This window comes from Neomonachus schauinslandi, chromosome 3, assembly GCF_002201575.2.
Source record: "Neomonachus schauinslandi chromosome 3, ASM220157v2, whole genome shotgun sequence".
Taxonomy (NCBI): Eukaryota; Metazoa; Chordata; class Mammalia; order Carnivora; family Phocidae; genus Neomonachus; species Neomonachus schauinslandi.
Window position 1 is genome coordinate 149,040,378 of NC_058405.1, and position 15,617 is coordinate 149,055,994.

The window sequence follows — 15,617 nt, forward strand, 5'->3', positions numbered from 1 at the left end:
TTCATTACCTTGGCAGTTCACAAAGTTTATGATTTGTATTGCTGAAGTAACTTGCAATAATATTTCAAAATTGGTGTAGGTTAAGTTTGATTATATCTATGTATCTTGCATTTCTGTTGGCTCTCTGAAAACAATTGGGTTACGTTTATTGTTTTTAAAGTAAATTATTTCATTGTGTTTTCCTATAGCTATACTTCTCTGCTTCTTTTTTAGGTACCTTGTTGTCCTTAACTGACTTTCCTGGGTGGTACTCTTTCAGGAGTGTTTGCTTTCCCTCCCAGCAAATACGGAGGAAGACTGATTCCTGATAGTCTCACACATTCTGTGCCGTGATGTAAGCCTGATAACTCTTTCACTTTTCAAAAGGTGTCGTTTGGCACATATGGTAGAATGCTTGCTATGTTCTACAGGTTATGCTAGCGTTATGAGATTAATATAAAATCTCTGTCCTCAGACAACTCTGAGCCAGGAAGAAGAGACAGAAAAACAGTAGTTAAAATAGCCTATGATGAGTTTTGGGTTGGAAAAAAGGAAAACGTGCTATGGGGATACCCAGGAAGGAATGCCTAATCTGTTGGGGTGGGGAGGGGTCAAAGTTGGAGCAGTTAAGAAAGGCTTCCTTGAGGAGGTGATACTTGTACTAAATCCGGAAGGATGGTTAGAAGTCTTTGGTAGAGAAAGAGAACCTTGTGAGCTAAGGAACGAGTGAGTGCCACCACATTAAAAGTGTAGTATGACAAGTTTACTGTGTATTTGGGGAATAGTGGGATGAGATCAGAAAGGTAGAGATCCAGTTGTTAAGGATTTTGGACTTCACCTGATTAGCAGTTGGAACTCTTTATAAAATCTTAAGTAGGATAGCAACATGATGAGATTTAAATATAGAAAGAACCCTGTCATTGGTTGAGATTTGAGGCAAAATATCAATTAGGTGGTTATTGTAGTACTTCAGGGCAGAAATGTTCAGGGGCTGAACAGAGGTTAGAGGTATAGAGAAGAGAGGACTAGTTTGAGAAATATTTAGGTAGTAGGATAGATAGGACTGAGTGGCAGGATGTAGAAAGTGAAGAGAATTTCTAGGATGACTTCAGGATTTCTAATTTTGCCATGTAAGACTGGATGAGCATGGCCTTTGGAGTCAAACATGCCAAGATATGCAGGTGTGCATCTGTCACTGACTAGTTTTGTGATCTTGAATCGTGATCTTGATCTTACAACTTTCAAATTTCATTTGTGGTAGAGGAATGATAGGGTTGTTGTGAGGATTAAAATGGGATTTTATATATATATGTAAAGTTACTTATGGTAGCTGTTATTTTTATTATCAAACAAATATAGGAACAAAAAGAGTTAAATAGAGAAAGATCTGAGATCGGTTTGGGACATGTTTAAGTGTAAGATTCCTCCAAGTTATCTAAATGATGATATTTAGAAGGTTCTTGGAAGTGAGGTCCTGCAGTCCAGAAAAAAGTCTGGTTAGGAGATATAGGTGAGATAGGAGCTGATATGGAAGCCAGTTAAAATAGAGTTTATAAAGGGAAGGAGTTAAGGCAGTGGTGACTTGCTAGGAAGGAGGACACTTCCTAATGTTTACATTGGAGTGCTGATAAAAATTTTTTTTGTGGCCCTTGATTGGTATTCTTCCAAGTGCTTGTCATGAGTGAAGTACTCTGATTATTCTGTGTTGCATCCAGAAATAAATAATATGTAATTGCCTGCTTTCAGAAGTTGTACAGGTCAGGACAGGTGTGATAAACATTCCACGAGTAATGCAAACCAAGTTCTTTAGGAATGTAGGGGGAGGAAAGGATCATTCCTGGTTGGGTGATCAGAAAGGACCATGTTACAAGTGGCTGTGGAACTGAGTCTAGAATGATCGATAGGAGGAGAGTAGAGTATGGGATTGCTGGCAAAGGAAGATTGAGGTTTTTGATCTTAGTCACTAAGAATAGTGTTTATTAAGGGAAATTGCAAAGTGAAGTAGAGGGTATGGGTAGGGGAGCAGGAAGATAAATTCTGTTTTGCAGGTAATTATCTTGAGGTAGCCTTGACACTGTTAGAAATGCCTGTTTTAATGTGGAAAGAGAGAGATCTCTGTTGGGGATATAGTTTTAGAGATTAGTTTGGCTTCATAAAGAAAGAAGATAATCATTGGGGTAATAGGGTTGAAGGAACAATTTTTTGTTTGTTTTTGCTTTGAAGGTCAAGATGCCTAAGGGCAGAAATTAGGTGAAAGTTCTTAGGAGAAGAGACATTGACCTGGGAGTTAGGGAAGAAGAATGTGGGCAGAGGTGTCAACATTTTAAGAAACCAGAGGACACAGTGGGGTGGAGGAGGTAAATGTGTGTGAAGATAGAGTTCATGATATGGTCTGCCTTGATATCCATATTGGGACGAAATTAGGGACTGGGGGTAAAAATAGATTTTGAAAGAGAGACTGTAGAGAATGAGGCAAAAATGCTGAGGTTAATAAGGAGATTGTTCAGAAAGAGTAAAAGATAACGCGATGCTAGGTTTATACCCAAAGTTTGATCAGTGTTTTCTTAGATCCTTGGCATTCTCAAACTAAGGTAGAAGACCTCTTGAACCCAAGCCTAATCTGATTGCAGGCCATGGGTTAACCCCTGTGGGAGTAGGGATTAGAAGTTGGGGGTAGGGAACCTATTCTTTGAGAGTTTAAAGAAACTCAGTGTAGTCCACGTATCCCAGAATCTTTAACATGTGTATGCCAAACACTGTAATAAGTTATATTCGTTATCTTATTTACTGCCCACCACAATCATATGATATTATTATCTCCGTTTTTGTAGGTTAGATGATTGAGTTTTAGACTTTGTTCGCATTATATAACTGTTAGCATTAAGAGCTAGGATATAATGAAAGTGATATGATTTCAGAGCCTGCTTTGTTAACCACTACTCTATACAGCACTGTCGAATAGGACTATAATGTGTGCCACATTTATATAATTTTAGATTTTCTCGTAGTCACATTAAAACAAGTAAAAAAAAGTGAAGTTAATTTTAATAATATATTGAGGTAAGTGGATATATTCAGAATATCATTTCATCTTGTAGTCAATGTAGAAAATTAATAAAAGTTTTTTTTTTCATATTAAGTTTGAAACCCAGAGTGTATTAGAACACCTCAATTTGGAGTTGCCACATTTCAAGTGCTCAGTAGTCACATTTGTCTAGTGGCTACGATATTGGACAGTGCAGCTCTATATCCTTAGACCAGTGTGCAGTCTAAACCTTGGGTAGCATGCAGAGGGTGCCTTTTGCTTGTGACAGTACTAATTTGTGTGAATGGTAGAATAGTGGAGCAACCTACCTGTCCACACTTTTTCCTGACTGGAAAAGCCTCCCAGCCCTTGAGAGCCACAAAAACTATTGAGAGGTAGTTGTTTACAGCTACTCTTCCTAAAACTGTACCGCAAAACTAAATCAAATATATAGCTTAATTAGAAGTTAATTGCTGGGGCACCTGGGTGGCTCATTTGTTGGGCGTCTGCCTTCGGCTTGGGTCGTGGTCCCAGGGTCCTGGGATCATGACATGAGTAGAAGGCAGATGCTTAACCAACTGAGCCACCCAGGCACCCCTACAGAACATTTTATATGTGCTTGCTTATTTGAGCCTCACAACAAACCTAGGAAGCACTGTCTCCAATTATAGAGGTGATGAATTGATTTTATAGAGGGATTTAAGTGATTTGCTTCATTTTACATGTATTAAAGGTGAACCTCTAAACCTGTTTTTTAGACTCCAGTCTGGTATGTTTTTCTACTGTGCTGATCAGGTTTGCCTTGTACAAAGCAAAACATAGTTATATTTATTAACTGTCACCAGTTAATATCACTCCGAACTCAGTGTGTTGATCTCGTCCCAGAAATGCATCCCTTAAATTCCTCTGTAATTATTATATTGGCTATACTCCCATTTCTTACCTATTTTTTTATATGACTCTGCTGTTTTATGTCTTAATTTGCCTGAGAAAGAATCCTAAATGGATATCTTTTTACTTTGATTGTCTTTGGCATTGCTGTTTTGTTTTGATTTAGATTCCATAGGATCAAATCATGTGAGCATGTGAGTCATGGTAAATTAAAGAAGTACCTAGGGTTCCCCTCCTCCCCATTTTTTTGTCTTGAATCTGTAGAGGAATTTCATGTTGTCAACCTAGTGTTTTTATTATCCTGAAATCTTTTCTGAAATTAAGCATTAAGGCAAAAGTAAACACGCTCCCTGCATGTTTTACACGTGGGATTTCCATATGAGATTTTTTTGTTTGTTTTTTTGTTTGAAAGCGTTTTAGACAAAGGATTTTTTTTTTTTTTTTTCGCTAAAACAATTAGTGGCAGAGAGATTTTGGATGTAAGGTTGGATTGCATGTAAAAGACTTTGAATGCCAGCACAGAGATTTGAGCTTTATCTTGGGGAGCCACATGATTAGAATGATATTTTAGGCACAGTAGTATAGAAGATAGAGCTGTGTGATGTGTCTGATGTCTGACTAGTTTAGGTTAACAGTAATGCTAGGGTCTAGGTACCCTAACTCCAGTAAAGTAATAATTCAAAAAGACATTGTAATTCGCCAAAACATATAGATGGCTAATGATTTTTGAGATTGCCATTAAGACTCATGACTGACTGACATTATCCACATCCCAGGGGGATCAGCATCACCTGGTCATTCCTACCTACCCTGGTAGATCATATATCATATCGTTATAGCACAATTTTTCTTACTGCTCTTTAGTTATTACCGTAGCATGGATTTACCAGCTAACTTCTCTGTGCCTCAGTCTTATAAAATGGAAGTGATAATGCCACTTATTTTAAAAAATATTGTACTAAATAAATGATTTAATACTGTGTGTGCTTACAGTAGAGCCTGACATAGTGGGAAGTTGAGTAAATGTGAGCTGCGATTAATTATTGTTGTTGCTATCAGATCTGTTAGAAATATTTAACAGTTTTGGGGCGCCTGGGTGGCTCAGTTGGTAAAGCGACTGCCTTCGGCTCAGGTCACGATCCTGGAGTCCCTGGATCGAGTCCCGCATCGGGCTCCCTGCTTGGCAGGGAGCCTGCTTCTCCCTCTGACCCTCCCCTCTCTAATGTGCTCTCTCTCTCTCATTCTGTCTCAAATAAATAAATAAAATCTTTAAAAAAAAAAAAGAAAGAAAGAAAGAAATATTTAACAGTTTTTATTTTTACAACTTACATTTTATCTTTAGCTACTCTACTAAAAGCTAGAATGAAACAGTTGCCTGCAGCAACAGTGCGCCTCCTTTCAAGTTCTCAAATAATCACTTCAGTGGTCAGTGTGGTTAAAGAGCTCATTGAAAACTCCTTGGATGCAGGTGCCACAAGCATAGATGTTAAACTGGTGAGTGTCCCTGAGAAGCCAAATACCTTTAAAGAAAAAAGGGGCTGGGCAGATGATTTCTCCTTACATCTATTACCTTTCTCTTCTTTCTTTGTACTAATCAATTATTTTTAGGACATTGCATTTTCTGTCTTGTTTAAGAGTAAAATCTTAAAAATAAATTTTAATTTAAATCGATACTACAGTAGCACTAAAACTTATTCTTTACGACCCCATCACCTAAAACATGGATCTAATTTGTCCATATTTTCTACTAATTATTCTTGGTTATTCATATTTATTTGTTTTATACTCATTTGCATTTTATCTTTTCCACCTAATCTGATTTCAAAACTAAATCCCTTGTTGTGTCATAATTTTCACATTAAAAAATCTTAAATGCTATAAAATCATTTGAGTTAATATGACTTATGACACTTCTTGTGGTTTGTTACAATTAGTTGGCATGTCTCCCTCCCTTATTATAAACTACTAGCTTGTAGAGGTAAGGTCTGTATTTTTTCATTTTTGTGTCCTCCATATCTGGCCAGTGCCTGGTACATAAATGGTGAATAAATTGTTTGAGTGAATATAAGAATACATTTTTTGGTAATCTTCTAATTATCAGATATTTACATTCAGTATTACAAAGTTAGAAATAATACCGATAAAAATCTTTGTGGGGGGGGTGCCTGGGTAGCTCAGTCATTAAGTGTCTGCCTTCAGCTTGGGTCATGATCCCAGGGTCCTGGGATCGAGTCCCGCATCGGGTTCCCTGCTCGGCGGGAAGCCTGCTTCTCCCTCTCCCACTACTCCTCTGCTTGTGTTCCCTCTCTCGCTGTATCTCTCTCTGTCAAATAAATAAATAAAATCTTTAAAAAAAAAAAAATCTTTGTAGGAAAGAGACTTACCTTTTCAATATATATACACAGAGATAGCTTATATATAGAATGCATGTATATGCATATATATGTAGTTGCAGTTGCTCCTTACAAAAACTCTGTGATTTATACTACTATACCTTTTTTTTTTTTTTTTTACAATAATGAAGGTTTTGAGAACCTGCCCAAAGTCCTATAATTAGTAAGTAGTGAATCTGAGATTGCAGTTCAGATCTTTCTGTTTCTAAAACCCATTCAAGATCTTTGCTTTATGCTAGTAGTTCTAATAACATTTGGGTGCATCAGAATACTTCAGGGAATTTATTAAAACAGTTACTGGGCCTAGAATTTCAGATTTTAGGTGGGGCCCAAGAATTTATATTTGCAGCAGGTTTCTAGTTGATGCTGAGAACAGCTGTTCTATACCATACCAAACCTATATTTGTTTTAAATAATATACATTTGGCCCTTGAACAGCACAGGTTTGAACTGCATGAATCTACTTTGACGTGGATTTTTTTTTGGTCAGCACAGTAATGTAAATGTATTTTCTATTCCTTATGGTTTTTTAATAACATTTTCTTTTTTTAAAGTTTATTGTAAGAATATAGTATATAATACATATACAAAATATGTGTTAGCAGACTTTCTGTGTTATTGGTAAGGCTTCTAGTCAATAGTAGCCTATTAGGAAGAGGCTGGGAAGCATCACAGAATGAGTACAGATGAGCTATCTCCATTTCCAATGAACTGTTGAATGGTGGAACTTAGTACTTCTGTTTGTGCTGTTGTCATTTGTTCCATGTTTCATGTTTAGGTGTTGTGGGAGTGGCTGTTGAAGGAAGTTTTCAGTGTTGCAGCTTTTATTCCCTGTGCAACAAAAGCTTGGAACCTGTTAAAGGGATATTAAAGTTGCAAAGAGTACAGATGATAATTGGCCATGCAAATAAAAACTTTCATTTGTTGGGGAAAAAAAAAAGAGGCTGGGAAGATGGTGGACTAAGAGGACCCTAAGCTCACCTTGTTCCACAGATACAACTAGATAACACTCACATCAGTGTAAATAACCCAGAAAAGACCTGAAGTCTGGCAGAACAAACTCCACAACCAAAGGTAGAGAAGAAGCCATGCCGAAGAGAGTAAGAAGGGCAGAAATGCGGTGGGAAGTGAAACAGACCATGGTGTTACATGGAGGGGAGAAAGCAGCAGTTCCATGGAAAGGGGAGAGAAACAAACTATGTCACACTAGGGAACCTGCATGGGGAAGATGAATCCCCATATTTAGCTTTGAAAGCCAGAGGGGCTCAATTTCATGAATTCTTAAAACCAGCAGGTGTTCAAGCCTGGAATTTTTAAAATCAGGCTCCATTCTGGGAGAGTCTGGAGGGTAATAGGAAGCCGAATCCCTGCCCTTAAAGAGAGCACAACAAATAGCCCTCAGATTTATAGCTTAGAAGCAGCAGTTTGAAAATGGGAGGGACAGTAGTTTACTCATTTCAGAGCATGTCCCGGAGGTCATGGATCACGGAGGGACTCTTCAGGAACGAAGGAGTGGGCAGACACCATTTCTCTCCCATCCCCCCCCCCCAGCATAAACACACGGCCACCTGTGAGAACCACCATAGCACTGACACTACCTAACTGCTTACACCAAGTCCTCCCCACCTCCCCAATGCCATGCTTGAACAGATCCACCCTTCCCGGTTACATATGCCTCAGTCCCTGAATTTTGAGTCCCCTCCCCTAGAAGACTAGTGCAGATCTTCCTAACACCACATCTCCCAACCCATGCACTTTGCGGTACCCAGTCCGGCAGAGGCGGCAGGTCTCATTTTGCAGCAGACCAGCACTCATTTTGTTAAAACTGCACACCCAACCCCAGCCGGGGACCAAACCGTGCCCACACTAGACAAAGAGAGTCTCTGCAGAACACTGCAGTGAAGGAAAAAGTGGCCAGGACACAACAGCAGGGCACCCCCTGAAGTGCCAGGTTCTGGTGAGCAGGGGACACTGCACTACAGGACACTATAGGACTTCTTCATAAGGCCATTACTTTCAACAGCAGTAGACAGAGATGACATGCCTAACACACAGAAACAGACACAGAGAATTAGATACAATGAGGAGACAGAGGATATATGTCCCAAATGAAAGAATAGGGCCAACCGCAGTACAAAACCTAAGAGAAACAGATATAAGTAATATGCCTGATGGAGAATTTAAAGTAATGATCATAAATGTACTCACTGGACTTGAGAAAATCATGGAGGACATCAGTGAGGTCCTTTTTTTTTTTTAAGATTTTATTTATTTATTTGACAGAGAGAGACACAGCAAGAGAGAGAACACAAGCAGGGGGAGTGGGAGAGGGAGAAGCAGGCTTCCTGCTGAGCAGGGAGCCCGATGCAGGGCTTGATCCCAGGGCCCTGGGACCACGGCCTGAGCCGAAGGCAGACGCTTAACAACTGAGCCACCCAGGTGCCCCCATCAATGAGATCCTTAACAAAGAGATAAAAAAGAACCATGGATGAAGAACACAATAAATGGAATTAAAAATAACTAGATGGAATAATAAGCTAGAGGATGCAGAGGAGCAAATTAGCAAACTGGAACACAGAATAATGGAAGGTGATCAAACTGAACAGGTGAGAGAGAAAAATATGCAGAATAAGAATAGATTTAGGGAACTCAGTTACTCCATCAAGAATAATAACGTTTGCATTATAGGGATCCCAGAAGAAGAAGAGAGAGAAAAGGGGGAAGAAAATTTATTTGAAGAAATAAAGCCGAAAATGTCCCTAATCTGAGGAAGGAAACAGAGATCCAGATCTGGGAGGCACAGAAAGCCCCTAACAAAATCAACCCAAGGACGCACACACCAAGACACATAATAATTAAAATGGCAAAAAGTAGTGATAAAGAGAGAATCTTAAAAGCAGCAAGAGAAGATAGTTACATACAAGAGAAACCCCATAAGCCTATCAGTGAATTTTTCAGCAGAAACTTTGCAGGCCAGAAGGGAGTGGCATGATATATTCAAAGTGCTGAAAGGAAAAGACCTGTAGCTAAGAGTACTCTATCCATCGAAGCAATCATTCAGAATAGGAGGAGAAATAAGGAGTTTCCCAGACAAAAGTTAAAGGAATTCATGACCACTAAACCAGCCCTTCAAGAAATGTTAAAGGGGACTCTGAGTGGGAAGGAAAGACCCTAAGTAGGAGTAAAAAAAAAGTAAGAAGCACTAAAGCAGTAGGAGTAAAAAAAAGTAGGAAGCACTAAAGCAGTAAAAATAAGTATGTCTGTAAAAATCAGTCAAGGTATTCACAAAAGGATGTAAAATATGATACAGTATATCTATAACATTGGGGGGGGGAAGAAGTAAAGAATGGGTTCAAATTTAATGACCATCCACTTAATATAGATTGCTATATGCAGAAAATGTTATGTACGGACCAATGGTAATCACAAATCAAAAACCAGTAATAGATATGCAAAAAACAAAGAGAAAGGAACCCCAGTATATCATTAAAGAAAGCCAGCATACCTTGAAAGAGAGCAAGAGAAGAAAGCATCAGAAAAAAGCTACAAAACAAGTACCGAAATGGCAATAAATATATATCAATAATTATTTTGAATGTAAATGGATTAAATGTTCCAATCAAAAGACACAGGGTGATGGAATAGACAATAAACCAAGACCCATCTATATGCTGCATAAGAGACTCATTTCAGACCTAAAAGCACTTGTCGAATGAAAGTGGGGGATGGAGAAGCATTTTTCATACAAATGTATGTCAAGAGAAAGCTGGGGTTGCAATACTTATATTGGACAAAATAGAGTTGTTTTTTCTTTTTTAAGATTTTATTTCTTTATTAGAGAAAACAAGCAGGGGGAACAGCAGGCAGAGGGAGAGGGAGAAGCAGCTCCCTGCTGAGCAGGGAGCCTGATGTGGGGCTCGATCCCAGGACCCTGAGATCATGACCCGAGCTGAAGGCAGATGCTTAACCGATTGAGCCACCCAGGCACCCCAGACAAAATAGACTTTAAAACAAAGATGGTAACAAGAGGCAAAGGACACTATATAATCATAAAGGAACAATCCAATAAGAAGAGATAACAATTGTAAATATTTATGCACCCAAATGCATAAAACAGTTTAATATCCTTTAATAAGCAGAAAGGAACTAATCAACATTTATACAATAATAGTAGGGGACTTAAACACCCCACTTATATCAATGGACAGGTAATCTACTAGGAAATAGTGGCTTTGAATGATACATTGGATACATTGGATTTAACAGATATATGCAGTACGTTCCATCCTAAAACAATACACATTCTTTGTAAGTGTGCATGAAACATTCTCCAGAATAGATCACATATTAGGCCACAGAACAAGTCTCAACAAATTCAAAAAGATCAGTCATATACTATGCATCTTTTCTGACCATAATGCACTGAAACTAGATATCAGCCACAAGAAACAATCTGGAGAGAGCACAGATACATGGAGGTTAAATAATATGCTACCAAACAATGAATGGGTCAACCACGAAATCAAAGAAGAAATAAAAAAAGTATATAGAGACAAAAGAAAATGTAATGCTTCAAAATCTTTGGGATGAAGCAAAAATCAGTCTAAGAGGGAAGTTTATAGCAATACAGGCCTACCTCAAGAAGCAAGAAAAATCTCAAGTAAACCAACCTTACACTAAAGGACCTAGAAAAGGAACAAACAAACCCAAAACCAGCAGAAAGAAGGAAATAATAACTACTAGAGCAGAGATAAATGATACAGAAACTAAAAAAGTAATGGAACAATGAAAGTAGGAGGTGGTTTTTAGAAAAGATCAACAAAATTGTTAAACCTCTAGTCAGACTCGTCAAAAAAAAAAAAGTCAAAATCATAAATGAAAGAGAAGAAATAACACCACAGAAAAACAAAGGATTGTCAGAGAATATTATGAAAAATTACATGCCAACAAATTGGACAACCTAGAAGAAATGGATACATCCCTAGAAAAATATAAACTACCAGAAAGTGAAACAGGAAAATAGAGAAAATTTGAATAGACTGATGACCAGCAATGAAATTGAAACAGTAATAAAAAAAACTCCCAACAAACAAAAATTAAGAATGAGCCGGCTTCACAGCAGAATTCTATCAAACATTTGAAGAAGAGTTAGGACTTATTCTTCTCAAACTATTTGACAAAATAGAAGAGGAAGGAAAACTTCCAAATTCATTCTATGAGGCCACCATTACCCTGATACCAAAACCAGATAAAGACATCACAATTAAGGAGAACTACAGACCACCATCTCTGATGAACATAGATACAAAAATCCTCAACAGACTCTTAGTAAACTAAATACAATAATACATTAAGAAAATCATTCACCACAATCAAGTGGGATTTATTCCTGGGTTGCAAGGGTTTTTCAATACTTGCAAATCAATCAATGTGATACATCAATAAGAGAAAGGACAAAAATCATTTTAATAGTTGCAGAAAAGCATTGAACAAAGAACAACATCCATTCATGATAAGAACCCTCAACAACGTAGGTTTAGAGGGAGCATACCTCAACATAATAAAGGTCATATATGAAAAACCTACAGCTGCCATCATACTCAGTGGTGAAAAACAGCTTTTCCCTTAAGGTTAGGAAAAAGACAAGGGTGTCTACTCCCACCACTGTTATTCAGCCTATTTCCAGGAAGTCCTAGCCATAGCAGTCAGACAACAAAAAGGAATAAAAGGCATCCAAATTGCTTTGGATTGCAGATAACATGATAATGTATATAGAAAACCCTAAAGACTTCACCAAAAAACTACTAGGACTAGTAAATGAATTTAGTCAAGTCACATAATACACAACATACAGAAATCTGTTGCATTCTGTATACTAATAGTGAAGCAGCAGAAAGAAATTAAGAAAACAATCCCTTTTACAACTGCACCAAAATAATAAAGTACCTAGGAAATTGAAGACAATACAAAGAAATGGAAGACGTTCCATGCTCATGGGTTGGGAGAACAAATATTGTTAAAATTGTACCCAAAGCAATCTACACATTTAATGCAATCCCTATCAAAATACCAACAGCATTTTTCACAGAACTAGAACAAAGAATCCTAACATTTGTATGGAACCCCTAAAGACCCCAAATAGCCAAAGCAATCTTGAAAAAACTAGAGGTATCACAATTCCAGACTTCAAGTTATACTACAAAGCTGTAGTAATCAAAACAGTATTGGGGAGGATATGTGTTGTGGTGAGTGCTGTGTATTGTGTAAGACTGATGAATCACAGACCTGTACCCCTGAAACAAATAATACATTATATGTTAATAATTAAAAAAAATAAAAATTAAAAAAAAACCACCAGTATGATACTGGCACAAAAATAGACATATGGATCAGTGGAACAGAATAGAAAACCGGGGCGCCTGGGTGGCTCAGTTGTTAAGCGTCTGCCTTCGGCTCAGGTCCTGATCCCAGAGTCCTGGGATCGAGCCCCGCATCAGGCTCCCTGCTTGGCGGGAAGCCTGCTTCTCCCCTCCCCCCACTCCTCCTGCTTGTGTTCCCTCTCTCGCTGTGTCTCTCTCTGTCAAATAAATAAATAAAATCTTTAAAAATAAAAAAAATAAAGAATAGAAAACCCAGCAGTAAATCCACAGTTACATGGTCAGTTAATCTTCCACAAAGGAGTCAAGAACATGCAATGGGAAAAATACAGTCTCTTCAACAATGGGTGTTGGGAAAACTGGACAGCAACATGGAAAAGAATGAAACTAGACCACTTTCTTACACCATACACAAAAATAAACTCAGTATAGATAAAGGACCTAAATGTGAGACCTGAAACCGTAAAATCCTAGAAGAGCACACAGGAGTAATTTGACTTTGGCCATAACAACATTTTTCTAGATATGTCTCCTGATACAAGGGAAATAAAAGTAAGAATAAAGTATTTGGATTACATCACAATAATTGGGACTACATCACAATAAAAAAAAAGCAAAGGAAACAATAAAAGACAACCTACAGAATGGGAGAAGATCTTGCAAATGACATTTCCGGTAAACGGTTAGTAGTCAAAATACATAAAGAACTGATACAACTCAATACCGCAAGACCCAAATAATCCAGTTAAAAAATGGGCAGAAGGCATGAACAGACATTTTTTCCAAAGAAGACATCCAGATGGCTAACAGACCTAAAAAGCTGTTCACATCACTCATCATCAGAAAAATGAGAATCAAAACTGCAATGAGATAGCACCTCACACCTGTCAGAATGGCCAAAATCTAAAAAACAAGAGGCAAAAGATATTGGCAAGGATGTGGAAAAAAGGAACCCTCTTACAGTGTTGGTGGGAATGCAAACTGGTACAGCCACCATGGAAAACAGTATGAAGGTTATCAAAAAGTTAAAAATAGAACTACCCTATGATTCACTTGCTGTACTACTGGGTATTTACCCAAAGAATACGAAAACACTAATTCAAAGGGATACATGCACCCTTATGTTTATAGCAGCATTATTTATAATAGCCAAATTATGGAAGCAGCCCAACTGTGCATTTATGGATGAATGGATAAAGAAGTGGTGTATAAATACAATGGAATATTATTCAACCATAAAAAAGGAATGAAATCTTGCCATTTGCAACAGTGTGGGTGGAGCTAGAGAGTATAATGCTAAGCGAAATAAGGGAAAGAGAATTCCATATGATTTTATTCATATGTGGAATTTCGGAGACAAAACAAAGGAGCAAAGGGGAAAAAAAAGACAAACCAAGAAATGGACTGTCAACTACAGAAAACAGACAGATGATTACTAGAGGGGAGGTGGCTGTGGGGATGGTGAAATAGGTGAATGGGATTAAGAGTACACTTACCTTGTTGAGCATTGAGTAATATATGGAACTTTTGAATCACTATATTATACACCTGAAACTAATATAACACTATGTTAACTACGCCAGAATTAAAATTTTTGAAAAATAGTAAGCTATTAAGTTTTTGAGGAGTCAAAGTTATACATGGATTTTTGGTGATGTGGGAGTCAACACCCCAAATCCCCTATGTTCAAGGGTCAACTGTATTGTAAGCTCTATAAACATGGAAATGTATTAAACCCAAAGAAAGCAACTTATTTTTTTTAGACATTTCATATAGTACAGTCTGATTAGAATACAATAGATAATAAATAGGATTAGATAATTTGGTAGATTTCACTTATGAATCTTACTTAGGTAGGCAGACATATATCTTGTTCTTAAAGCTCTCTGGAAGAAAAACATGTTTTTAAAAATATTGTTAGAGGGGCGCCTGGGTGGCTTAGTTGGTTAAGTGACTGCCTTCGGCTCAGGTCATGATCCAAGGGTCCTGGGATCAAGCCCCGCATTGGACTCCCTTCTCGGCGGGGAGCCTGCTTCTCCCTCTCCCTCTGCCTGCTATTCCACCTGTATGTGCTCTCTCTCTCTCTGTCAAATAAATAAATAAAATCTTAAAAAAACACAAAAATATTGTTAGAAAGCCAATGGAAGCCCTCTTATAAAAGTAAAGTATACATTTTTATCTGGCTTTGTATTTTAGTGTCTTGATATTTACCAGTTTCTGCTTTGCAGAGTTTTAAAATAAACAATTATTTTGCTTATATAGTAAGACCTGTTTTATTATGATTACATATAATAATAACTGTCCTGACTAGGAATGTTTTCATAATTAGTTAATTAAAGTTGATATAATTTAAAAATTTAAACAGATCTTTGTGTTATTTTACTCAGATGCCTTGTGTTCTTTTTTGTATTGCAAGATTTGTGTTTCTGTAGTTGATGATTTTTCTATAAAATGAAGCAGCCAAACTGTTTCCAGGATGTTAATTTTTGACTGAGAGAGAGATGAGGAACTAAATCTTAAGTAAGGTTTCCCTTCAATACCTTGCATATCTAACTGACCTAAAAAGTACTGACACATACAGAATTATATAAATTTAGGTTATTATAAATGTATTATTTTTAAATACTAGAGTCATTGTAATTATAGGAAGATCTCGATGGGAATTTAGATTTTGTTTTTTTATATATGCATACTAGAATTAGACTACAAATACTAAGCTGTGAATTGAGTTTGGGGTTTTTTTTTGCCCTCATTTTTCAAATAAAGACCTCACAGAGATTGCCAAATTAGTATATTAGCATTTTTCTGTTCTCTATTTGCAAGAACTTTAGAAAGTCATAATGTAGTAAATATTTAAAATTCTTAGGAAAGCAATACGTTGTTAAAGGAAGAAAGTATTAAAAATCAGGATGAATAATGTTAATTGCTAGACTCTTAGTGGGTAGAACCAGG

General features: G+C 37.3%; 1 protein-coding gene across 1 annotated transcript in view; it reads left to right on the top strand.

Moving 5' to 3' along the window:
* The first annotated feature begins 278 nt into the window (after positions 1-278).
* Positions 279-15,617, top strand: part of PMS1 (PMS1 homolog 1, mismatch repair system component) — an 87,365-nt gene continuing 72,026 nt past the window's right edge. The window contains exons 1-2 of the mRNA XM_021702698.2: positions 279-334; positions 5,238-5,389. Coding sequence (XP_021558373.1) covers positions 5,258-5,389 — 132 coding nt within the window. The 5' untranslated portion in view covers positions 279-334; positions 5,238-5,257. The remainder of the gene's footprint in view (positions 335-5,237; positions 5,390-15,617) is intronic.